This window comes from Lissotriton vulgaris, chromosome 6 (assembly GCF_964263255.1).
Source record: "Lissotriton vulgaris chromosome 6, aLisVul1.2, whole genome shotgun sequence".
Taxonomy (NCBI): domain Eukaryota; kingdom Metazoa; phylum Chordata; class Amphibia; order Caudata; family Salamandridae; genus Lissotriton; species Lissotriton vulgaris.
The window spans coordinates 16,892,898-16,918,936 of NC_141694.1; the positions used below are offsets into that span (position 1 = coordinate 16,892,898).

The following is a 26,039-nucleotide window of genomic DNA, read 5'->3' on the forward strand; positions in this document are numbered from 1 at the left end:
AGACACAGCACACTCACAGATGGACAGCACACACAGTCCTGCACAGACACAGCACGCTCTCTGATGGACAGCACACAGTCCTGCACAGACCCAGCACACTCACAGTTGGAGAGCACACAGCCCTGCACAGACAGCACACTCACAGATGGAGAGCACACAGCCCTGCACACACACAGCACACTCGCAGATGGAGAGCACACAGCCCTGCACACACACAGCACACTCGCAGATGGAGAGCACACAGCCCTGCACAGACACAGCGCACTCATAGATTGAGAGCACACAGTCCTGCATAGACACAGCACGCTCACCGATAGACAGCACACACAGTCCTGCACAGATACAGCACGCTCACTAATGGACAGCACACACAGCCCTGCACAGACCAGCAGACTCACAGATGGAGAGCACACAGCCCTGCACAGACAGCACACTCACAGATTGACAGAGCACACACAGTCCTGCAAAGACACAGTACGCTCACACATGGAGAGCACACAGTCCTGCATAGACACAGCACGCTCACTGGTAGACAGCACACACAGTCCTGCATAGACACAGCATGCTTACAGATGGAGTGCACACACTGTTCTGCAAAGACACAGCACGCTCACACATGGAGAGCACACAGTCCTGCATAGACACAGCACGCTCACCGGTGGACAGCACACTCAGTCCTGCATAGACACAGCACGCTCACAGATTGACAGAGCACACACAGCCTGCACAGACCTGTACAATCACAGATGGAGAGCACACAGTCCTGCACAGACACAGCACCCTCGCAGACACACACAGGTCGCACTGCTGGTGCCTCCTCTGGGCTCTCTTTTGCCCCGGGGTGAGGGGGGGGGGGGGCAAGACAGGCTGCCCCCGCCCCGCCAGGCAGCCTTCCTCCCAGAAGCTTCACAGCCCTTCGAGGCGCGCAGAGTCAGTGTGAAGATGTATGGTGGGTGTGAAGGAGGGGGTGTGTGAAGGGCTGGGGGGGGGGGGGGGGTGAGTTTAACACATCCAGGCTGTGACAAGGAGGCAGCACCAGCTTCAAGGTCACGCGTCTCTCCCCAGGAGGGGGGCGGGGGGAGCTCCCCTGCTCCTCCTCTCTCTCCTCCTCCCTCTCTCCCCCTCTTCTCCTTTCCCCCGCCTCCTCCTCTTTCCTCCTCCTCTTCTTCCCGCTCCACCTGCCCCTCCTCCTCATCACAGACCTGCCCCTCCCCTCCCCACGGACCCCTGCTTTCCCTCCCTGTCGCACCTGCACTGCTCCCCCTGGGGTTCCCCTTAACCCCTGCCCCCCCCGTGCCCCCTGCCTTGCCCGCTCCCTCCTGTCTCCCCTTTCCTCGCTCCTTCGCCTCCGTTGCTTTCACCCCTTTTATTTCCCGCCGCCCCCTCTGCTGCTTCGCCTTTGTTTACAGCCGCCACCAGCTCCCAGCAGGATCGGGGGCCCCGTGCACCTGGGAGCCTTGCTGCCACCTTCACCCCACACCCTGGGCAGCCCCAGAGACACACCTGGGCGTCCTCCGGACCGCAGCATCTCTGTGAGCAGCGTACAGCATCCGCCGACGGGCTGAGGGTACCATTGCCTTAGCAACTCTTGTCGGCATCTCCAGCCTCCGACAGCATCCCCAGGCCTCAGCCTTCCGTGTGTGCCTCTGGATCGCAGCATCTGCCAGCATCTGTCAGGAGCCTCAGACATCAGCGACCTGTGGGTACCACTGGAGCGCAGCATACCTCAGCATCCTCCTGTGGGTACCACTGAAGCGCAGCATCCCACAGCATCCTCCTGTGGGTACCATTGGAGCGCAGCATCCCACAGCATCCTCCTGTGGGTACCACTGGAGCGCAGCATACCTCGGCATCCTCCTGTGGGTACCACTGAAGCGCAGCATCCCACAGCATCCTCCTGTGGGTACCACTGGAGCGCAGCAACCCCCGACATCCGGCAGGAGCCTCAGACATCAGCCTCCTGTGGGTGCCACAGGTGCGCAGCATCCCCCAGCATACTCCTGTGGGTACCATTGGAGAGCAGCATCCCACAGCATCCTCCTGTGGGTACCACTGGAGCTCAGCATCCCCCGGCATCCTCCTGTGGGTACCATTGGAGCGCAGCATCCCACAGCATCCTCCTGTGGGTACCATTGGAGCGCAGCATCGCCCGGCATCCTCCTGTGGGTACCACTGAAGCGCAACATCCCCCAGCATCCTCCTGTGGGTACCACTGAGTGCAGCATCCCCCGGCATCCTCCTGTGGGTACCACTGGAGCGCAGCACACCCCGGAATCCTCCTGTGGGTACCACTGGAGCGCAGCAACCCCGGCATCCTCCTGTGGGTACCACTGGAGTGCAGCATCCCCCGACATCCGTCAGGAGCCTCAGACATCAGCCTCCTGTGGGTGCCACAGGTGCGCAGCATCCCCAGCCTCTGACACCAGCCTCAGCATCCTGTGGGTACCACTGGAGCACAGCATCCCCCAGCCTCTGACACCAGCATCTGGATCCTGTGGGTACCACAGTAGCGCAGCATCCCCCAACCGCAAGCCTCAGACATCAGCCTCCTGCTGGTACCAGTGGAGCACAGCATCCTCTAGACTCTGGCAGAAGCCTTCGACATCAGCATCCTGTGGGTACCACTGGAGCGCAGCATCCCCCGTCATCCGTCAGGAGCCTCAGACATCAGCCTCCTGGGGATGCCACAGGTGCGCAGCATCCCCCAGCATCCTCCTGTGGGTACCACTGAAGCGCAGCATCCCCCGGCATCCTCCTGTGGGTACCACTGAAGCGCAGCATCCCACAGCATTCTCCTGTGGGTACCACTGGAGCGCAGCAACCCCCGACATCCGGCAGGAGCCTCAGACATCAGCCTCCTGTGGGTGCCACAGGTGTGCAGCATCCCCCAGCATCCTCCTGTGGGTACCATTGGAGCGCAGCATCGCACAGCATCCTCCTGTGGGTACCACTGGAGCGCAGCATCCCCCGGCATCCTCCTGTGGGTACCACTGGAGCGCAGCATCCTCCAGCCTCTGACACCAGCCTCAGTATCCTGTGGGTACCACTGGAGCGAAGAAACCTCCGTCTCCTTTATCAGCATCCTGTGGGTACCACTGGAGCTCAGCAGATCCGCAGCTGTCTGTCAGCGTCCCGTGGGTACCGCATGTGCTCAGCACATCCGCAGCTGTCTGTCAGCGTCCCGTGGGTACCACATGTGCTCAGCATATCCGCAGCTGTCTGTCAGCATTATCCAGTATCCGGCTGCATCCCCAGTCACGTCTGAGGGTATCAGAGGAACTCAGCAGACCAGGCATCTTTCTGTCAGCATCCTGAGCTCAGCCTGAACTGAGCATCCACCGCCTCGCCTCCACCAGCAGCTTCAGCCCCTTCTCAACCACTTGTCATTTCCAGCCTTGCCTTGCCTCTCCTACCCATCCTCCAGTCAGAAGCCACAGCCTCTGTTTGCCTCCAGGGCGCTTCCCATGACCTCCTGACAGGTTCCCAGCTTCCCATGACCTCCTGACAGGTTCTCAGCTTCCCATGACCTCCAGACAGGCTCTCAGCTTCCCATGACCTCCTGACAGGTTCGCAGCTTCCCATGACCTCCTGACAGGTTCTCAGCTTCCCATGACCTCCAGACAGGCTCTCAGCTTCCCATGACCTCCTGATAGGTTTTCAGCTTCCCATGACCTCCTGACAGGTTCCCAGCTTCCCATGACCTCCTGACAGGTTCTCAGCTTCCCATGACCTCCAGACAGGCTCTCATACTTCCCATGACCTCCTGATAGGTTCTCAGCTTCCGACCTCCTGACAGGTTCTCAGCTTCCCATGACCTCCTGACAGGTTCTCAGCTTCCCATTACCTCCTGACAGGTTCTCAGCTTCCCATGACCTCCTGACAGGTTCTCAGCTTCCCATGACCTCCTGATAGGTTCTCAGCTTCCCATGACCTCCCGACAGGTTCTCAGCTTTCCATGACCCCCTGACAGGTTCTCAGCTTCCCATGACCTCCTGACAGGTTCTCAGCTTCCCATGACCTCCTGATAGGTTCTCAGCTTCCCATGACCTCCTGACAGGTTCTCAGCTTCCTATGACCTCCTGACAGGTTCTCAGCTTCCCATGACCTCCTGACAGGCTCTCAGCTTCCCATGACCTCCTGACATGCTTCCTTGCATTCCTTGGCCCCATTTCATCCACACCTCTCTTGACCACCGGAGAGGCCCCCTAGACTCCCATGACGTCCTGACATTGGCTTCCTTTTATGCACCCCAGCGTCTCTTGGCCTCATGAGAGCCCCCCCCAGCCTCTCTTGACCTCCTAGGAGCCCCGCCTAGCCTCTCTTGACCTCCTGAGAGACCCCCCCACTCGCCTCTCTAGACCTTCTGAGCGCCCCTCCTAGCCTCTCTTGACCTCCTGGGAACCCCCCCCCCCACACAACCCGGCCTCTCTTGACTTCCTCAGAGCCCCCCTCAGCCTCTCTTGACCTTCTGAGAGCCCCCCCACTAACCTCTCTTGACCTCCTAGGAGCCCCCTAGCCTCTCTTGACCTCCTGAGAACCCCACTGGCCTCTCTTGACCTCCTGAGAGCCCCCCGGCCTCTCTTGACCTCCTGGGAGCCCCCCTAGCCTCTCTTGACCTCCTGAGAGCCCCCCTAGCCTCTCTTGACCTCCTGAGAGCCCCCAACCTCTCTGGACCTTCTGAGATCCCCCCAGCCTCTCTTCATATCCTGAGGTCCCCCAGCCTCTCTTGACCTCCTGAGGGCCCCTTAGCCCCCCCCCGGCTTCCTATTATTTTAGCACCCCTGCCTGACTTGCCTCGGTGTCAGCCTCTACCCTCCCTCCGCCTGCTACCTCCGTGTCACCTGTGGCCCTCAGCCTCTCCAGGAGCCCTCTCCTCGACCCCACCATCTCTGAGGGTCTTGGGCTCTGCCCCCTCCCTTCCTGGTGGAGCTGGAGCCCCCCCTGCACTCCCCGTCGGAGGATGCCCGGGGTCACCCGGAGCTGGGGAGACGACGGTCCGGGGGGGCCTCTGCCCCGACGCCATGTCACCCCCGGCCTCGGCGGCCAGTGAGAGCAGCAGCGCCTCGGTGCCCCGGGGGGAGGAGGAAGAGGAGAGCGTCCGGGAGGAGGTGAGTGATGGCAAGGGAGGGGAAGAGGGAAGTGGGGGGGCAGGTATGTGAGGGACTTGGGGTGGGGGGTAGGGAGGTGAGGGACTCGGGGGCAGTGAGGTGAGTGAGGGCAAGGGAGAGGACGAGGGAGGTGGGGGGCAGGTATGTGAGGGACTTGGGGTGGGGGGCAGGGAGGTGAGTGAGGGCAAGGGAGAGGACGAGGGAGGTGAGTGAGGAGTTGGGTTTCATCGGTGTTGAAGGCAGCAGAGAGGCCGAGCAGGTTGAGGGTTGCTGGTTCTCCTCGGCCGAGGATGCTTTGAATGTTGTCAGTGGCCGTGATGCTGTTTTGGTGCTGTGGTTCTTTCTGAATCCTGAGTGTGTGTTGTCTAGAAGATGGTGAAGTTCGAGGTGGGTTTCGAGTTGCTTGTTGATGGCCTTCTCAATTATGTTTGCTGGATATAGGAGCAGGGGGATGGGGCAGAAGTTGCTCAGTTGATTTGGGTCAGCTTTGGGCTTCTTGAGGAGGCTGTTGATTTCTGCAAGTTTCCGTTCATCCAGGGAAGTGGCGGACATGATGGAGGTGTTGAAGATGTGGGACAGAGTTTTGCTGATAGGTGATGTTCCTAGTTTGTAGATGTGGTGGTGGCACGGGTCCATTGGAGCCCTTGAGTGGATGGTCCCCATGATTGACTGGTGAGGGCTGTACATCGGGCCCAGATGGCCGTCTTGGTTGGCGGTGGGTAGGTTAGCAATGGGTTCTTTGAGGTTGGGGGTTGGCGTGCGAAGTGGCTGCAGATGTTTACAAGTACAAATTCATTTTATTTCATTCATTTCATTTGCGATTTTGCTGTGGAAGAAGTTGGATAGGTTGTTGCAGAGTTGTTTGTTGACAGTAATTTTGTTGACAGTGGCTGAGGGCGAGATGAATTTCTTGATGACTGAGATGTCGTTGCAGCTGTTGGAGCTTCCTTCCATGAGATCCCTTAGTGCTTTTTACTTGTCTCTAATTTTCTGGTGATAGCGTCTGAGTGCAGCCTCGTATGTCGTTCTTTCGGTGGTGGTGTGTCTGGCATTCCATTTCCTTTCTTGCTGTTACAGTGTTGTTTGGCACATCCATCCCTAAGGAGTGCTGGGGGACAGCTAAAGTAGGTGGGGAGACGTAAGGATCAAGGGGTGTGATGGGGCAAAAGTAAGGGGTGCGAGTATTTAAGAGCAGAGTCAGGGTGTGGTAAGAGGGTGAGGGATGGGGTACGTGGGGTGTGGAGATGAAAACGTAAACATGGTTTCCACCACAGGGAGAGACAGTGCCCTGTGGGGCGATGAATCCTTGAGTTCACTTCAGAGACAGACGGCATATTAAAGTTAGATTTTTTTTATCAGGGAAGAAGAAGGCTAAGTTTATTATTGGGGCAAATACACCACTGACATGATTCTACTGCAGGGGGCGCTGCATCTTGATATTCAGTTTACTGTGCGAAGATGAAACTTTTGAGACTCAGTTTACAATTCGGGAGACTGCTTTATTACAATAGGAGATGAAGCCTTGACATTTGGGTAACAATAAAACATCTGTTATTCAGCGTCAAGACACCTCCGGGGGAACGTGCGCTTTACAAATACACATGTTATGTTATGTAATGTCTCAAACATCGTTGGGTGACAAAAGAAAGGGGAGATTGTGGAAGAGGGGGTGGAGCATAGCAACAAGCGTGTAGACTGTCGTTTGCAGTAGAGCTATGAGGCAGGTTGGTGTGCCTGTGTTCCAACCACACTAGGGTGCCCCCGCGTGGCGGTGGACGGGATCTAGAGGCGTGTCACATTTTTAGGTCTCGTCTTGGCAGTGCAAGCAGCGCATGCGCTGTCTCAGCGAGACCTAAAGTAATCTGTATGTTGGCTCAAACTTCATGTAATCTGTTTTTCCCCTTGTTCACCAAGTTGTCTAGACCGGAAGATGAGATCAGCCCACTGTGGGGAGATTGGTCTACGCTTGGGGTGCCGGACCTCCTCAGAGCTTAGTGCAGCCTCCTCCGCCGCACCCCATTTACACTGTGCCCCCCTCCAGGCTTCAGCGGACGGGGGAGTGGGGAGCACCAGTGTAGTGTGATGGTGTGTTTGGCCAGCAGTAGTGCTAGGACGGCGAATCTCGACTACACTTTGTAATGTTTTCGCCTCTTGAAGAGACCAAGGGAGCAGGCCTCCCAGGAGGAAAGATCTGGCAGTCCGGTGACTTCCCGGAGTGTGTTGTGCACTGTGTGCCAGTATGCCTGAAGGGATGGGCATGACCACATCATGTGTTAGTATGCCTGAAGGGATGGGCATGACTACATCATGTGTATAAGCGTGGCCTCCGCAGCGTGGCAGCTCGGCAGCTCGGACACTCGAATGGTGTATCCGGGAAGCGGCTGCGCAACTGTTCAGGTGTAAAGTATGCTCTGTATAAGATGAAGAACTGTATGTTCTTGAAGCACGCGTTGCGGGAGATCTTCTGCAGGGATTCAAGTGCATTCTTTCTCGTGCAGAGCCCTTCTGAATTCTTCCATTTAAGGTGGATGGGGAAAAGGGAGGTGGCCGTCAAGTCTTGCGTTGCCCTGTATAGCCAGGTGATGAGATGACGTCCTGGTCCCATGGTCAGTGGGCATGCAAGACCGGATGAGTCTCCGACTCCTCATCCGCAAGGTCCCAGATGGTGCCACAGGTATGCAAAAGCTGCAGGTGAAGTAGGAATTAGCACAGGGGCAGTCCGTTGTCAGCAGACAGCTGATCAAAAGGTGTTCTGATCTTCGAAAAGCTCGCCTTCTTTGACCATGGAGTGCGAAGTCCAGACCTGGAGCTCCCGCGCTGTGTAATGGCCTCGACCTCGAGGGAGGCCAGTCAGCGGTAGCTCAGGGGAGTACCGAGGGATCGCCGGTGATAGGCGGTGGATCCTGGACATGTACCTCCGTGCTGTTGCCACTCGTAGGAGCCATGCAGCAATGGGGTGGGAGCCTGGAAGGAGCATGTGTCTAAGGGTCGGAATGGTCAAGGGGCCCATTTCTGCATGACTTTCCCCAGGTAGAACCCAGCTGTCCAATGGGACAGCCAATGTAGTTGTGCTGCTAGGAAATATGCTTCGAAGGATGGTGCCCAGAGACCTCCCCGATCGGTGGACAGTTGAAGTTTAGATAGAGCTGCTCAGGGACAGCCTGCACCCCAGACCAGTCCAATGAGGAGGGTGTCCAGTTCCTTGAAAAAGGACTGGGGAAGGGCCACTGAATGTTTCTAAAGTGGTAGTGTAGGCGAGGAAGCGCCACCATTTTCTCCAGAGTTATCCTGCCTATAGGGGCCAAGGCAAGGTGGCCCAGAAACACATTTGAATGCGGACTCCTGCCAGAGCTCTGCAGTGGTGTGATAGAGGCGAACTCCCAGGTAGTGAGGAGCTTGACTCTGCCAGTGGAGACAAGAGGGGCCGAGGCTTATTTCTCAGGGAACCTGTCCAGGATGGGTAGATAATGGATGTGAGAAAGTGGCTCTATATATACTGGACCAAAGTAAGGTACAGTGTGTATAGAGTCCCCAATCCCCAGAGGTAAGACAGAGGTTAAAGTCAGATATGACCTTACTCTCTAAAGTGGTAGCTTGGTCGAGCAGTAAGGCAGTACCAGAGGACAGTGTAAAGCATTTGTTGTGCACACTCAGTCAGCAAAAGGTTTCACACACTCAAGGACTGAACTCCAGGCCAATTGTTCTTATATCAAAAGATATAGTTGTTTTATTTTTAGAACCTACAGGTATCAAAATTTACTTTTTCTCAATATGAGTGATCTCAGGTAGTTACTTTTCAGAAAGGCAATAAACTTTGTAAGTACAATAGCTACTGTGGTTGCAATTGGCAACACAATTCTAAACACAATTTAACAATGAGCTCAATGGGTTTTTCTACATAAATGCAGCTGATTACTTTAAGGATTACTTTTGTAACTCCAGGACTGGATCCCAGATTCAGTCCTGGGGTCTAAGCTGAAAACAGTTTAGTAAAAACGTTTTGGTTATTTCAATGATTTTTAAAGAATATAAAGGTATTTTAAAAGTTGACAGAAACTTTTCAGTGAAAAACTAGCAATGTTATCCTATGGAAGGAAATTCAAGTCACAGATAAAGTAGGTTCTCGTTACTTTTCTAATCCAGGACTGGACTCCTAGGTTCAGTACGGGGGTCTCTACCTAAGACAAGTAAGTATTTACATTTTAGTAGTTGGTAGGATTTTTAAGGAATATTTGTAATTTTCAAAAGTAGACACTTCGAAGAAATTTCAGAGAAAAAGATTCAATGGTTTCCTACGGGAGGAAATTCAGGTTATGGGTAAGTACAGGTAAAATTACTTTTGTGGTTCAGTACTGGGCTAAAAGGTACAGTACTGGCTCCCCTCCCGATCCTAGGTGAATAGTTCGAAATTCGTTACTCGGCTGATTATATAGGAATATTTTAGAGTTTCAAAACTTCACACTTAGAAGATTTTTCGAGTCAAGCCAGTCAATGTTATCCTATGGCAGGAAAGTGAGTTATCGGTTTCCAGGTGAGTACTCGACTGGTGAAGTTAAGGTTATGGGCATAGACTCAGAGGTCTCCCAGGGTCGGAAAGGTACAGTAGTTACACCCTCAGCGGCGCAGGGGCAGTCGGGTACAGAGAGAATAGGCCCAAAGCAATACAATGGAGGGTAGGGGGCCTTCGGCTGGAGGCTGCAAGCAAGCAGGCCACGAGGCTGTGGGAGCTGAGCTCCTGGTCAATTACTCAGGGCAAGTGGGGCAGTAGAGTAGGGTAGTTGTTGCATTTCCAGCGGCACTCGGGTGGCTGGGTGCAGGGTGCATTTGTGCCGTTGGGCGCTCAATGTCATCCAATGGGAAAGGTAAAAAGGGAACAAAGGCTGCAGACTCGGGAACTGTGATTTTTCAGGTGTGGCCACCACTTCGAGAGGTAAGTTGGGATCTTGGAGAAGAGGTAGGTACCCCAAAGGAAGGCACAGGGAGCCACAGGGCGCCGGGTGCAGGGTTGCCTTTTGGTGTCGGGAAATCTTACCCTCAGCTGGTCGCGGTTGGAGGGGTCCCTAGTTCTGAGGCTCCAGGTGCAGTCTGGTTCGTCGAGGAGGGTCTTTGGGCACTGGACTTTGGGTCCCAGTCACCGGGGGACGTCCTTGTGGTCTTGGATCACTCGGGCACTGGCCGGGCTCGGCGGGTGCAGAGTGAGCTGGATTCGTGGTTCCTGGCTGGGACTAGGGGTATTGCTGTTGAAACAGAGCCTCTGCTTAGGGCAGTCCCAATATTTCAGAGGTTCAAGGCAGGCAGGTCCTCTGGGTTTCCCAAGGTTGCTGGCTGCAGGAGTCGCCGGGATTAAGCAGGAGCAGGTTCCAGGATCGACAGGCCGGTAGGGCTGGGGCCAAGTCAGTTGGTGTCGTCCTCTAATTAGCAGCTGCACGGTGGGTCTTCTTCTTCTTGATCTTCTTTCTTTTTTTCTTATCAGGATCTGAGGAAGGAAGGTTCAGGGTCCCACTAAAATATTTTTTAGGGGCGTTACAGGTAGGACAAGGACAGGGACCAATAGGTCACTGTCCTGGGGGGGTACACCCCCTAGCCTGCTCCTCTCCTGTGGGAGGGGGACATGAGCCTAGCTGTGATTGGGCAGGGCTCCCTGCTTCACCTCACCTCCTCCACCTAAGGGGTGGGGTTGGCACAGGATGTCACCCCCCCCTTCCTGATGAAGAGTTTCCAGCCAGATTGGGGGTTAGAACTATGGGGGCCAGTTGCTGAGTACAGCAAGTGGCCTGGGGAAGCTCACAAGGGCGGCAGGCCTTTGAAGCTTCCCCCTGCCCCTCCAGGGGGAGGAGACCTAGCACATCGCCCAGGATGTGCATTGTTTCAGGCCCAGGAGAGCGGGGGGCTCTCCACCCAGGGGCCCAGCAACATGTCTGCTGTGTGGCAGCCCAGGCAGCCACTCAGACCAGACGTGGATTGTAGGTTAGGGTTCAGGGGGCATCTCTAAGATGCCCTCTGGGGTGCATTTTACATTAAATCCCACACTGGCATTAGTGTGGGTTTAATGTGCTGAGAAGTTTGATATCAAACTTGTCAGTCTTCAGTGGAGCCATTATGGTGATGTGGAGTTCGTAATGACAACCTCCCAGCACCATATACTCTTAATGGCATCACTGCACTTACTGGCATGCCCCAGAATGGCCCTGGGTACTGTAGGGGCACAGGGCTCGTGTTTTTTTAAGTGTGCCATTGTACAGAATATGTTCCTCTAGTGTGTAGCTGTATTAGCCGCTGTTCATTTAAGTGTGCCATTGTGGTACCCTCCGTTCCTCTAGTGTGCAGCTCGATCAGCAGCTGTGGTACTCCATGGCATACCGCTGATGGAGACAGATAATACCCTGTGGTACTCCATGGCATACCGCTGATGGCGACAGATAATACCCTGTGGTACTCCATGGCATACCGCTGATGGCGACAGATAATACCCTGTGGTACTCCATGGCATACCGCTGATGGCGACAGATAATACCCTGTGGTACTCCATGGCATACCGCTGATGGCGACAGATAATACCCTGCGGCATACCGCTGATGGCGACAGATAATACCCTGTGGTACTTCATGGCATATCACTCATGGCGACAGATAATACTCTGTGGTACTCCATGGCATACTGCTGATTGCGACAGATAATACCCTGTGGTACTCCATGCCATACCGCTGATGGCGACAGATAATACCCTGTGGTACTCCATGGCATACCACTGATGGAGACAGATAATACCCTGTGGTACTCCATGGCATACCGCTGATGGAGACAGATAATACCCTGTGGTACTCCATGGCATACCGCTGATGGCGACAGATAATACCCTGTGGTACTCCATGGCATACCGCTGATGACGACAGATAATACCCTGCGGCATACCGCTGATGGCGACAGATAATACCCTGTGGTACTTCATGGCATATCACTCATGGCGACAGATAATACTCTGTGGTACTCCATGGCATACCGCTGATGGAGACAGATAATACCCTGTGGTACTCCATGGCATACCACTGATGGCGACAGATAATACCCTGTGGTACTCCATGGCATACCGCTGATGGCGACAGATAATACCCTGTGGTACTCCATGGCATACCGCTGATGGCGACAGATAATACCCTGTGGTACTCCCTGGCATACCGCTGATGGCGACAGATAATACCCTGTGGCATACCGCTGATGGCGACAGATAATACCCTGTGGTAATCCATGGCATACTGCTGATGGCGACAGATAATACCCTGTGGTGCTCCATGGCATACCGCTGATGGAGACAGATAATACCCTGTGGTACTGCATGGCATACCGCTGATGGCGACAGATAATACCCTGTGGTACTCCATGGCATATCGCTGATGGAGACAGATAATACCCTGTGGTACTCCATGGCATACCGCTGATGGCGACAGATAATACCCTGTGGTACTCCATGGCATACCGCTGATGGAGACAGATAATACCCTGTGGTACTCTATGGCATACCGCTGATGGAGACAGATAATACCCTGTGGTACTCCATGGCATACCGCTGATGGAGACAGATAAGACCCTGTGGTACTCCAAGGCATACAACTGATGGAGACAGATAATACCCTGTGGTACTCCATGGCATACCACTGATGGCAACAGATAATACCCTGTGGTACTCCATGGCATACTGCTGATGGCAACTTATAATACCCTGTGGTACTCCATGGCATACCACTGATGGCAACTTATAATACCCTGTGGTACTCCATGGCATACCACTGATGGAGACAGATAATACCCTGTGGTACTCCATGGCATACTGCTGATGGCAACTTATAATACCCTGTGGTACTCCATGGCATACCGCTGATGGAGACAGATAATACCCTGTGGTACTCCATGGCATACCGCTGATGGCGACAGATAATACCATGTGGTACTCCATGGCATACCGCTGATGGAGACAGATAATACCCTGTGGTATTCCATGGCATACCGCTGATGGAGACAGATAATACCCTGTGGTACTCCATGGCATACCGCTGATGGAGACAGATAATCCCCTTTGGTACTCCATGGCATACCACTGATGGCGACAGATAATACCCTGTGGTACTCCATGGCATACTGCTGATGGCAACTTATAATACCCTGTGGTACTCCATGGCATACCACTGATGGCAACTTATAATACCCTGTGGTACTCCATGGCATACCACTGATGGCGACAGATAATACCCTGTGGTACTCCATGGCATACCGCTGATGGATACAGATAATACCCTGTGGTACTCCATGGCATACCGCTGATGGAGACAGATAATACCCTGTGGTATTCCATGGCATACCGCTGATGGAGACAGATAAAAAAAACTACTTAGACTTTTTACGTGCACTCTGTTACCTGACCGGGCTTACCTGCTGCTTCCCCCTTTCTCCATCTGGCTGCACCCCTAGCCCTGCTCCGGCACTGGGCCGGTCTTCGGAGGGCTGACGGGGCTGCAGTCCACCATCTTGGGAAGGGCAGCCACCTCTTCCCACATAAGGACCGCCCCATGGGACGCGCAGCGCGCGAGCGTAGCGCGCGCGATGAAGGCGCGCCAAAGTTGCGCCTAAGTTAAGCCCGTGTGCGCCCTTCCGCGGCCGGCCCGTGCCAGGGGCACCCCACCATGCCCCTCTCCTGTCTTATTCTGCCTTCCAACTCTGCTCTTATCAGGATTCATGGGTCCTTCCTCTTCCTACTCTTACTCGGATCACGGAGCTTGGGCTGGCTCGGGCCAGGCCCTCCACCTTCCTCCCGGTCCCTCTGCTGCCTTCATTGGCTTCCCCTCCCTCCCTCCCCAATCACACGCCTGTCCCCACAACTTCGGCTTTTCTGCTAAACACCAGGTCTGCAGTCAAGCATCAGATAGAGCTCTTTAGCTTCTTGGATTACCATAAACCCGACCTCATGTTTTTAACAGAAACCTGGTACAGACCAGATTATCTGCCCAATGTGCTGGCAGCCCTCCCCCCCTCCTACTCGGTCCTTCGTGCCGATCGGCCGGAGAGGAAGACAGGGGGCGGAGTGGCCTTGATCTTCAGCACTGGACTTCATTTTCAGGTTCTTCCTTTCTCTCCCTTACCTACAGCCGACTGCCTAGTTGTACGTTCTGCTTCCTTTCAGGTCCCCGTTACATACGTCTTAGTTTACCGTCCCCCCCAACCCAATCCAGGGTTTATTCCTGCCCTTCAGGACTTATTGGCCACCCTAGCAGTCAATAACACAGCTGTTTTAGTTCTAGGGGACTTCAACTTCTGGCCTGGCGACCTGGCGCAAGACCGCCCATCAAGAGATTACTCTCAGCTCCTTCTTAGCCTTAATTTTGTTTCCCCGTCCACTCCCCTACCCACTCCAGTGGCCACACTCTGGACCAAATCTGGACGTTAAACGTCCCTATTACCACGCCTATTGCTATTCCTTGTGTGTGGTCTGACCACTTCTTCATTTCTTTTTATCTACACCTTAACTTGGTAAAGATACCCTTCTCCCAGAGAAATTCCTGGCCTAGGAACTGGAGCAAGGTAGACATTTCCGCTCTTTGCGCGATGTTGTCATCTTCCTGCCCTGACCTAATGAGCGCCCCTTCATTGTCCCAAGTTGCCACGCTCAATGGTTGGCTCTCGAGAGCTTGCGATCAAGTAGCTCCTCTGAGACGTGTCACTGTTAGGCGCGCTCACGAGGCAAATAAGTGGTTTTCCCCCCTCCTTAAGACGAAAAAGCTGGAGGTGCGCCAAGCGGAGCGCGCCTGGAGGCTTGATTACTGCCCCTCCCGCAAAGCCCGCTACAAAACTGTATGTAAGGAATATAAAAACGCCATCTTATAGGCCAAGACTGACTACTTCTCAGAGAAAATCCTTGCCCCTGAGAGCCAGCCTAGGGAAATCTTCGCCACAGTGCGCGAGCTGGCCTCCTCTGACAGGACATCTAAAGTTCCTCCAACCCAGTTGTTGTGCGATTCGCTCAATAACTATTTCATAGACAAGGTCGCTCTGATTAAATCCAACATCCCTCCCCCCTCTTTCTCTGATCCCCAGCCCCCGCTTAATAGGTCGGCTATTAACATCATACCCCCTCTAACCAAGGAGTCTCTCCTTCCCCTCCTGGCCAGCGTCAAATCAGGATCCCCAGCCGACGTCTGCCCGCCCTATGTCCTGTGAAAATTTTTCTCTGATTCTTATTTGCCACCTCTGACTTTCCTGAACGAGTCCCTATGTCACGGCACAGTGCCTGCTCTCCACAAGGCAGCCGCCATTATCCCTATTCTGAAAAAAACAGGGGCTGATCCTTCTTTCCCTACTAACTACCGTCCGATCTCCCTCCTCCCTTTTTTGGGTAAGGTCCTTCAGACTCATGTCACCCAGACACTGAGCTCCTTCGTGGAGGATAGCGGCTACCTCGCTCCCTGCCAGTCTGGCTTCCGTCCCCGACACTCGACCGAGAAGGTGGTCATTTCGGTCATGGACCAGCTTAGGGAAGGACTAGACACCAACACTCCCCAGGCTCTCGTCCTCCTCGACCTATCCACCGCCTTCGACACGGTCGATCACTCCATCTTATTATCTCGTGTCAGGGCGGCGGGTATGGTGGGCTCGACTTTGGCCTGGATTAGGTCTTTCCTTAACGGCCGCACTCAGGCTGTCCATCTAGCCGATTTTTCAGCTCCCCCGCGAGAAGTTCAGTGTGGTGTTCCTCAAGGGTCCTCCCTCTCTCCCTTACTATTTAATTTGTACATCCTCCCTCTTGTGTTTGCTCTGCAACAGATGGAGGTCATGGTGTACAACTATGACGATGACCTCCAGCAGATCTTTAACCTTTCCCCTTCCCAATCCGGTGTTCATTCTTTTCAGTCGGTCATGCTGTTTATCCGGGATTGGATGAATCACAACCATCTGAAACTCAACCCGGATAAAACTGAGTTAGTTTTGACCGGCGGTAGTGGCAGTCCCTGGTCCCCCATCTTATGGCCCCCATCTCTAGGTTCCCCCCCTTCACCCTCCCCCTCTGTCAAAACCCTTGGCATCACCATCAATCATCAACTCACTCTTCACTCCCAGTTTAGTTCTGTCGTGTCTTCCTGTTTTTTTATGCTCAGAACTATTTGGAAAATCTCCCCTTTTTTTTCTTTCCCTGCTCTTAAACTGATTCTGATGGCGATGGTTCTCTCCCGGCTAGACTATGGGAACATCGTGTATAACGGTGTTCCCGCCTATGCCCTCCAGCGCCTTCAGTCAGTCCAGAACCAGGCGGCTCGGTTGATTTTCGGGCTGCCCAAATTCCACCACTCCTCACCCTTACTGAAGTCCCTTCACTGGCTGCTGATCAAGGAGCGGGCTTTATTCAAATTAGGTTGCACCACATTTCAAGCCCGAGCGGCAACGGCGCCTGCCTATATTTCCTCGGCAATTCAAGCTTACCATCCCACTAGAGAGCTACGCTCCTCCTCTATGTGCCTTCTGACAGTTCCCCGATTCAAGAAGAGTCGGATGGGGGGCCTGAAATTTTCTGTCCTGGCCCTTTCCTTCTGGAATTCCCTCCCGCTGGCCTTACGCTCAGCTGCCTCCTACATGGAGTTCCGAAAATCACTCAAAACCTATCTCTTCTTGAAAGCTTTCCCAGCCTAAAATCTTCCTGCTCCCCTGTTACTGGTTTTTAGTGTTCACCAGCGCCATGAAGCCGCATGGCATACGTGCGCTTTATAAATTCTTTTAAATTAAATTAAATTAAATAAACAACGGGATTCTATTCTTTTTCTTTTAAGGTTTTTATATTTGCTTGTAAATGTAAATTGATACTTGTATAGCGCACTACTCACCCGCAAGGGTCTCAAGGCGCTTGTACGAATACCGCTGTGGAACCCATCCTGGCTTTCCCTGTGAGGCGTCCACTCCTGGGAACCCCCAAGGTGGAGGCCAGGCATCCTTAGCGTTGTGGGGGCCGTTGTGGAGATTAAGCAAGCTATTGCCCAGAGTTGCAGAGTGGGACTCCATGATTGGAATAGGCACCGAGGCGAGAATTATCAGGTCCGTGGAATTTTGAGCCCAAGACCCGCTGAGGCGGGGACTTGAACCCTGGTCCCGGGCTAGACCTCTGCATCAGGGTCTGCCGCTCTAATCATTGAGTCACACTTCTCCACCTGCTTGTGATGTGTGACTTTAGTTTATACCCATCAAAAAATTGGGGAGGCTGAATGACCTCCTCAAAAAAGGTTTACCAAATTGGTACACTTGCTTTTGTTCATCGTGCCACATGAGCTAGCGCCGGGGTTGGGGAGGGGTCTTTAGTAATTTCAGACAGTATACAATGATACTCCCTCAACTGTCCAGGACCTCCATGCCACGGAACAGCACAGAGGTCCAGGACGGATGAGGGAGTATCATTGTATACTGTCTGAAATTACTAAAGATCCCTCCCCCAAACTATTGTGGTACTCTATGGCATACTGCTGATGGCAACAGATAATACCCTGGGGTACTCCTTGGCATACTGCTGATGGTGACAGATAATACCCTGTGGTACTCCATGGCATACCGCTGATGGCGACAGATAATACCCTGTGATATTTCATGGCATATCACTCATGGCGACAGATAATACTCTGTGGTACTCCATGGCATACTGCTGATGGCAACTTATAATACCCTGTGGTACTCCATGGCATACCGCTGATGGCGACAGAGAATACCCTGTGGTACTCCATGGCATACCACTGATGGGGACAGATAATACCCTGTGGTACTCTATGGCATACCGCTGATGGAGACAGATAATACCCTGTGGTACTCCATGGCATACCGCTGATGGCGACAGAGAATACCCTGTGGTACTCCATGGCATACCACTGATGGGGACAGATAATACCCTGTGGTACTCCATGGCATACCGCTGATGGTGACAGATAATACCCTGTGATACTTCATGGCATACCGCTGATGGCACCAGATAATACTCTGTGGTACTCCATGGCATACTGCTGATTGCAACTTATAATACCCTGTGGTACTCCATGGCATACCCCTGATGGCGACAGAGAATACCCTGTGGTACTCCATGGCATACCACTGATGGGGACAGATAATACCCTGTGGTACTCTATGGCATACCGCTGATGGAGACAGATAATACCCTGTGGTACTCCATGGCATACTGCTGATGGCGACAGAGAATACCCTGTGGTACTCCATGGCATACCACTGATGGGGACAGATAATACCCTGTGGTACTCCATGGCATACCACTGATGGCACCAGATAATACTCTGTGGTACTCCATGGCATACCGCTGATGGAGACAGATAATACCCTGTGGTACTCCATGGCATACTGCTGATGGAGACAGGTAATACTCTGTGGCATACTGCTGATGGCAACAGATAATACCCTGTGGTACTCCATGGCATACCACTGATGGCACCAGATAATACTCTGTGGTACTCCATGGCATACCGCTGATGGCAACAGATAAGTACCCTGCATTACCCCAAGGGATACCACTGATGGTGACGGAGCGTACCCTGCAGTTCTCCAAGGCATACCGCTGATTGCGACAAATATTACCCTGTGGCACTCCATGGCATGCAATTGGTGGTGACGGATAATACCCTTCCGTTCTCCATGGCATACCAGTGATGTTGACGGATAATACATTGCCAGACTCCATGGTTTACCGCTGATAGTGACGGATACCACCCATGATACGCCATGGTGTATCGCTGATGGTGATGGATAATTCATTGCAGTACTCCATGGCATGCCACTGATAGTGAGGGATAATACCCTGTGGTACTCCATTGCATACCACTAATGGTGACGCATAATACCCTTCTGCACTCCATGGCATATCACTTGTGAAATATTGGGTTAATGGTCTATGGAGCATGGGACCTTGTCAAGGAGCAATCACAATCCTTGTCACAGTAAGGCACAAGCAAACCTCAAAATAACCTGTCCTCAACACCTGGTAGCTTGGCACAGAGTAGTCCAACTTACCTTAGAAGCAATGCATAAAGTATTTGTGCAACACTTCAAACAGTAAAACAGTAAAAACTCTACACAAAAAGATCCCACACCAGACTAGAAAAATAGAGCAAAATCTAATAAATAAAAGAAGACCATAACTATAAAAATCCAATCATTAGGTAAGAGGTTATGAATTTTTTAAGAATAAATTGTAAAATAGCACATAAAAGCAGGAAGCACCAACCACAGCTATCTGGTCGCGTTGGACAGGGTCAATGCCAAAGGTTCAGGGCAACAAGATGGAGCGCGGGCCAGATACAGTCCCAAATCAGACCTGCTGAAGTTTTCCTTCTCAAGTTTTGTGCCAAAAGTCCTGTTCTCGTAGGAGAGGGTCGCGAGTAGCAGGGAGAGTGTCGTGGGTGGCAGTTGGCATTGTGTGAAGAGCAGACTGAGCGCCGCAACGGGTGATGCAGTCCCAGTGCGAACTGACCCATTGGTGGTGACAAAGAGCACAAAAGCTTGTATTTAAGAGCCTGTGAGCCACACCAAGGGTCCAGGACCTGGGGGCACCACTTGGGGGACAGGAGCTCACTGCAGCTGGGTCCAGGGAGCTGATTTAGGAGCCTTTTATGTCCCTGAGGCTCAGATCAGGAGCCCAGCAGTCTAGCCCTTGGAGTCACTCTGAGGACTAGAATTCAAGATGAAGCTGCAGGTCCAGTTTTTCTTCCCCGGGCAAAAGGGCAGCAGTAGCAATCCAGCAGAATGCCAGTCCTTTCAGCGGCACAGCACTCCATCATCCTGGCAGAGGATCCAGAGGTCCAGAAGTGTACTGAAGAGTTGGTGTCCGAAGTCCTGTTTTTGTGCCAAGTTGTGCCTTTGAAGTGGGGGAGAAGCTTCTAAAGGTTCCCCTTTGAAATCCCCATGCATTCTGTCTTCCCTCTCCTGGTTCCAGACTAACTACAGGAGGTATGGAGACCTTTGTGTGGCAGCAGGACACAGCCTCCTCAGGTGCTCATGGCGCTGTGCCCAGCTCCATCTTTCATCCTGCCAGTGATATCCCATCTACTCACACCTAAGCTCGCATTGTGTGCGGCTTTCTAAGGGGAATACACAAAGCCCAACTGTCACCCACACGCAGTCATGTGTCAGAGAGACATGCTAAAGGCACCAAAGGACTAAGGCAAGAAAATGCCAACTTTCTAAAAGTAAAAAGAACAATTGATGGACAGAATGCTGAACAATGTCATACATTCACCCCAGTACAGAGATCTGGGCCTAAATCCATAGTTTTCTTTGCTCCCCATTCCATTCCAGTTTGAATCCAGTCAAATGCAAATCAGTCTTGATCCTGCACCCCATAGGAACAGTCCAGCCTGAACTGCCAGGCCAGGTACTCCCTGGACTACAAACAAGCATCCTAGGACCATTTTCGGAGTTTCTCCCCTCATCAGGCAGGATAGCTTGATTCCAGTGGCATGGAGAGCACGAGACCCAAGTGTGGGCATACCTGTCCTAGTCGGGGTGACAAATACAAAAAGAACAATTGATGGACAGAATGCAGAATAATGTCATACATTCACCTCAGTACAGAGATCTGGGCCTAAATCCATCGTTTTTTTGCTCCCCATGCCATTCCAGTTGGAACCCAGCCATATGCAAATCAGTCTTGACCCTGTGCCCCATGGGAACAGTCCAGCCCGAACTGCCAAGCCAGGCCCTCCCTGGACTAGAAACAAGTATCCAAGGACCGGTTTCGGGCTATCAGCCGTCTTCAGCCAGGATAGCTTGACTCCAGTGGTGTGGAGAGCATGGGACTCACGTCTGAGCATTCCCTTCCCACTCGGGGTGACAAATGCAAAACCAACAGTTGATGGACAGAATGCAGAACAATGTCATACATTCACCCCAGTACAGATATCTGTGCCTAAATCCATTGTTTTTTTGCTCCCCATGCCGTTCCTGTTTTAACCCAGCCATATGCAAATCAGCCTTGACCCTGTACCTCATGGGAACAGTCCAACCCGAACTGCCAGGTCAGGTCCTCCCTGGACTGGAAACAAGCATCCTAGGACCGGTTCGGGGTTTCACTCCTCATCAGCCAGGATAGCTTGATTCCAGTGGCATGTAGAGCACGGGACAGACGTCTGGGCATACCCGTCCCACTCGGGGTGACAAATGCAAAAACTTGCCATGCCACTGGAGTCAAGCTTGGTCTCCGGTTCTTTGCCCATGTTGTTTTATAGCCCTGTCGATTCTAGCCTTCATCTGCGTCGACTCCCACCTCATGGGAGCCTAACTTGGTTTTTATCATTAAGCCCCCCCTGGTCTATGCCTCCCTTGATTGCCCTTGTATGGCCTCCTCATTGTCACATCTAGTCTACAACATGGTCATTGCCCCCAGTGTGGTCTCATTCTTGGCCACTGTTGTTGCACCAGGTTGGTAAGTGTTGTCTAATGGTCTGTCATTGTGACCAACTTGGTCTCTGGCTTGGTTAACAAGCCTGGCAGTCCAGATCCTCAAACACAGTTCATATTTAGATTTTCCAGAGGGGGTAATCTCTTGCTGTGCTGTCAGATCAAAAGGGGCCCGGTCCCTTTTTATAGATTGTGCCCGATTTGTGCGCCCCCAGAACACAATGGTATTACAGAGGGGGACGCAGATGTTGGTGCGTTCTCTTCTGTAACACAGATAACGCTGGCACTCTTATTGTTAATGTATCATAAAAAACTGTCTTGGAGAAAACAACTCATTCAGATATCTCAAACTCCACTGTCTTCACATTCACACATTTCTTAACATAAATATAAGAGGGAACCCAAAAGACAATTATAACAATCTGTTTAATAAGGCAATCAATATAAAACAATTGTACAATTATATAAAATTGACATTGCTTCAAAAGACAATCTCAATTCATCCTAAAATATTGAACATGACATGATCAAAGCATTGTTAAGAGAGACAATAATCAAGACATCCAAGAGAGTTTTGTATGATACATTAACTGAACAAGGTACCCTGTCTTTTGGAGTATTGGATTAGTGGAGCCGCTCTCCATTCTTTGAGATTCTTATTGCACCACCGCATTCAGAAGAGGATGTACCCTCATTTGCATGGGGGTGTGGCCCCTTGCAAATAAGGAAATCACTGTGCCTCTGTGCCAGAGGCAAACATGCCTTTAGGAGGCCACAAAAAAGGTGAGGCACTGTCAGTGCAAAGGCAGTCCTCTGGAGGGGAAGAAGGAGGTTCAATGGACACCCAGACATCCCCCTGCGGACGGATGCTGGCAATCGCTGCACCCACCTGCTAGGGCATCTCTCTCCCATCCTTAAAGTGCAGGCAGATTTCTGTCCGCATTGTGAAGCACGGAGCAGCGGTGAAGCAGCTGCTCCATATTTCACATGAATGCGCTGCCCGGGGGCATTTTGCAACTGCCCTGGGGGCAGTGCATTCTTTCTAAGATGGCACACTGCCCCGTTTGCACCCAGCACCCCTTTTGAAAGGTGCACCATGGCGCAACCAAGAAAAGTGCGCCATATTCATAAAATAGCCTCTGGTTTGTAGGTCAGCTGAGGAACTGGAGTAATGCAGGACCACAAGTCCTAGGATGTCTGGGGCCCGATTGCTTTAGCAGTTAGGTTACCCAAGTAATGTTGTTGAAATACCAATCATGAAGAGTTGTTTTTGGTTGGAAAGTAATACATTAGGCCAGGCTTCTAACTGAAAGTGTCACTTCACTGACTGGTGAGTTGTGTGTGTATGATATTGTGGAATGAGCAAGTGAGTAATTAAAAGACTGTCAATGGCTGGAGGAATGGATGGATGAGTAAAAGCTTGAGTTATTAAGTGCATGGCAACATTTCATAGAAGGATGGATAGGTAAATGCACTGAAGCAGCACTTTACCTTATAATAAGCCAGAAATATTGGTTTTGTACCATTGAATTGACAATTGGACTTTATCGGGATTAGGTGGTGGGAAAGTGAGATTTTTGATCGATTATCAGATCACCCTAACTCCTATCTCACTTAAGTCTTTTGGATTGATTGTTGACTGTCATTGAGTAAAAGGCAGACCCTACGTAGGTCAAACCAGCCCAAAACTGATACGACTCTAAAGAACCACTTACTACGGATACGTTTAAAGATTTATTATAAAGCCAAAATTAATTGCAGGTACAAACATCTCAATATAAGATTCAACAGATACACAGGCAGTAAGATGAACATGAACTCTCTGAGAGATCTTAATCTGCAGAAGAAAACTACCAAAACCAATTCAAAAATCAGTAAGTTAAATATCATCGACACAAGATGAAGTTTGAGCGTCATTTACAGAAAAAAACAAATCAGCTTAGACTGACCCTACACTAGACTAGATGACATCCCTACTTAGCAAGTTCTTTACCTAAAAAGGTGTCAGCCGTTTTGACTTCCAAAGAAGTTCAATCTCTCTCTCTTAGTCTCAGATGGAAAACCTATGCATTGTAGCAGTACCCTTTCTGCCTACCCATCCGCTCTCTAAGGGTCCTCAGGCCATCTGCTCTGCCTCCTCCCCAGAGCACTGTCCCTAATACAGAATCACAGTATGGGTGGAACGCCCCTCTGAGACGCCCACCACGTACACTATTCACGTGGTCTCGATTCTGTTTTTTTCCATAGTTTCGCTTCTTTGGGCCGTCTGTTAAGTTGACCTTGCTTCCCAGGCTCCGTCTCCAACATGCTGGTACCCCCATGACATTCCAGTAGACTCCTCCGGACCCGAGCCTATCTCCCCGGACAGAGCTCTATTCATCAAGCTCTTGATTGGTACCCCCCTCGCACCTGCAAACAGACACTTCGAAGCAGGGCCCCAAATTCCAGGCTCCCCTTATCAGGCTAGACCATAAAACTTCGACCAGCATTGGCAATTTATTTTAACGAGGCTTGACTTTTAACTAACACGTGCAGATCAAAGAAGACACTTTATCTCTCCAGGCCTACTAAATTACGTGCAGTAGCCTGCACCCTGTGAACCCTTATTCCTTAACTTAAAATAATATGCTAACACACCACTCTCTGGTTATACAAAACTCTTCTATAAAACATAGCCTTTAACATATAAGCAAAATCATTGAATAATATTGAATCCACGTTACGTGAAAGATGCAATGGTACATTTCGTTCTTATACAGTGCCATGTGGTCTGCACGTCTCTTCATTTTACATTTTACATCCTTCTTCATTTAGCAGCTACCTAACATGGAACCTGATTAACACTTCTAACAATTCTAAACATTTCCACACATTTCTATATTAGCCCACACTCTATATGTGCTCTCTATATCTAACAAAGCAATTGTGAGTAAATGCGGACACATATTCTCATATCTCTAATTACCTTAGCTAACTTTACGCAACTGGTTTGTAAATATGGCGTATTCATACATTTCATTCAAATTGCGCTCTCTCAGTTCCCCCCTTTGATGACCTCTAGGGGTCATCACCAGTACCAATTTGAATGGGTCAAACAGAACTTGTTGCAAGGCTCCCCCTTTTTATCGTTTCTAGAGCCCTCAGACTCCTATACTGATGATCTTGCATAGCAGCTAACCTCTGCTCCTGTTCTCTCATAGACCTTTGCAATCTGTTCGACCTATACCATTTGTACAGTCTCACTAAACATCATAATATGATTACGCAAATCACAATTATGATGATAGGCTTCAGAATATACCAAACAAAACTCTTCCCGAGATTGGCAAACCAACCTCCAACTTTACCCATCCCATGTCCTACTTTTTCCCAGAAATTTACCCTTGTTAGGTCCTCAATTTCTTGGTGTATCTTCGTAATATTCTGTATGCCCTTCTCAAGAGGTTTTAAGTTGTCTGGAATGTAAGTGCAGCATTCCTGGACCTTCAAAGCCTTACAGACTCCGCCCTCTTTTGCTAGCAGAACATCTAAAGCAAGACGGTTCTGAAGAACCATTGCCCTTATCGATTGCATCTCCCCTTCTACCAGCATTAGTGATCTTGCAGTACTTGCAGACAATCTGTCTACAACTGTAGCCAGTCTCCTGATCTTGACATCATTAAGTATCAATCCTAAAAGAGGAAACATAGCGCCAAATACATCTCCAACTACCTCAGCATCACCTACATCTCTTCTCCCTCTTGTTGAGGCTTTTCCCTCTATGATCTCTAAATCCTTTGCATGATATATTTTGGGGAAGACAATTGCCAAATAACATGAACCGTACCAATTGTCAGGCAGTTTCACGTAAGGATTTCTTCCACATACAAAATATACATTAGGAATCACTTGCATTCCCTTTAAGAAATCCTTTGTATAGTATTCTAATCGAAAAGCATGTTCACAACTAACTTCACCTACAAACACACTCTCATAATAAGTTTTGCTTCTGTGTAGGCATAACTTCCCTTTCTGTGTTCGATCTAAAGCTATTGGACCGATACTACCCTTCCTTTTGTGGGCCTTCTCCTCCTCGGTCCAATCTGTTTTCCACTGTCCTGACATTTTCAGAATCTTTTGCCTTCTGTAACGGTCATCAACTTGCCCTATAAACTTTTTCTCAATCTCTGACACTTTGCAAGTTAGATTGTTTCTGCGTGCATATGAAGTATCCAGTGTATCTCAAGGAAGGAAGAATTTCGCCAATCTATCTTCCTTCTTGTAATAGTCCCACTTGTTCATCTGTTTATAGTTCGGGACTTCTGGTAATACTGAATCATAATTCGAGAAATAATACTCAAACCCATCTCGTCCATAAAATATACTAAGCAATAAACTACATGTAATCCCATAAGTCAATGGAAGATGATGATACCGAATGCCTTCATCTACGGAAGCCGGCAATTGCATGCAGACATAGCAATCCTTGGCCTCCATGACGTCAATGTATTCATATAACAGTTTGGCATAAGC

At 51.1% G+C, this 26,039-nt stretch overlaps 1 protein-coding gene across 1 annotated transcript in view; it reads left to right on the top strand.

Moving 5' to 3' along the window:
• Window positions 1-4,726: 4,726 nt before the first annotated feature.
• The window catches only part of TMEM151B (transmembrane protein 151B), a 63,197-nt gene continuing 41,884 nt past the window's right edge, over window positions 4,727-26,039 (top strand). The window contains exon 1 of the mRNA XM_086925846.1: window positions 4,727-5,108. Within this exon, the coding sequence (XP_086781972.1) occupies window positions 5,022-5,108 (87 nt within the window). The 5' untranslated portion in view covers window positions 4,727-5,021. The remainder of the gene's footprint in view (window positions 5,109-26,039) is intronic.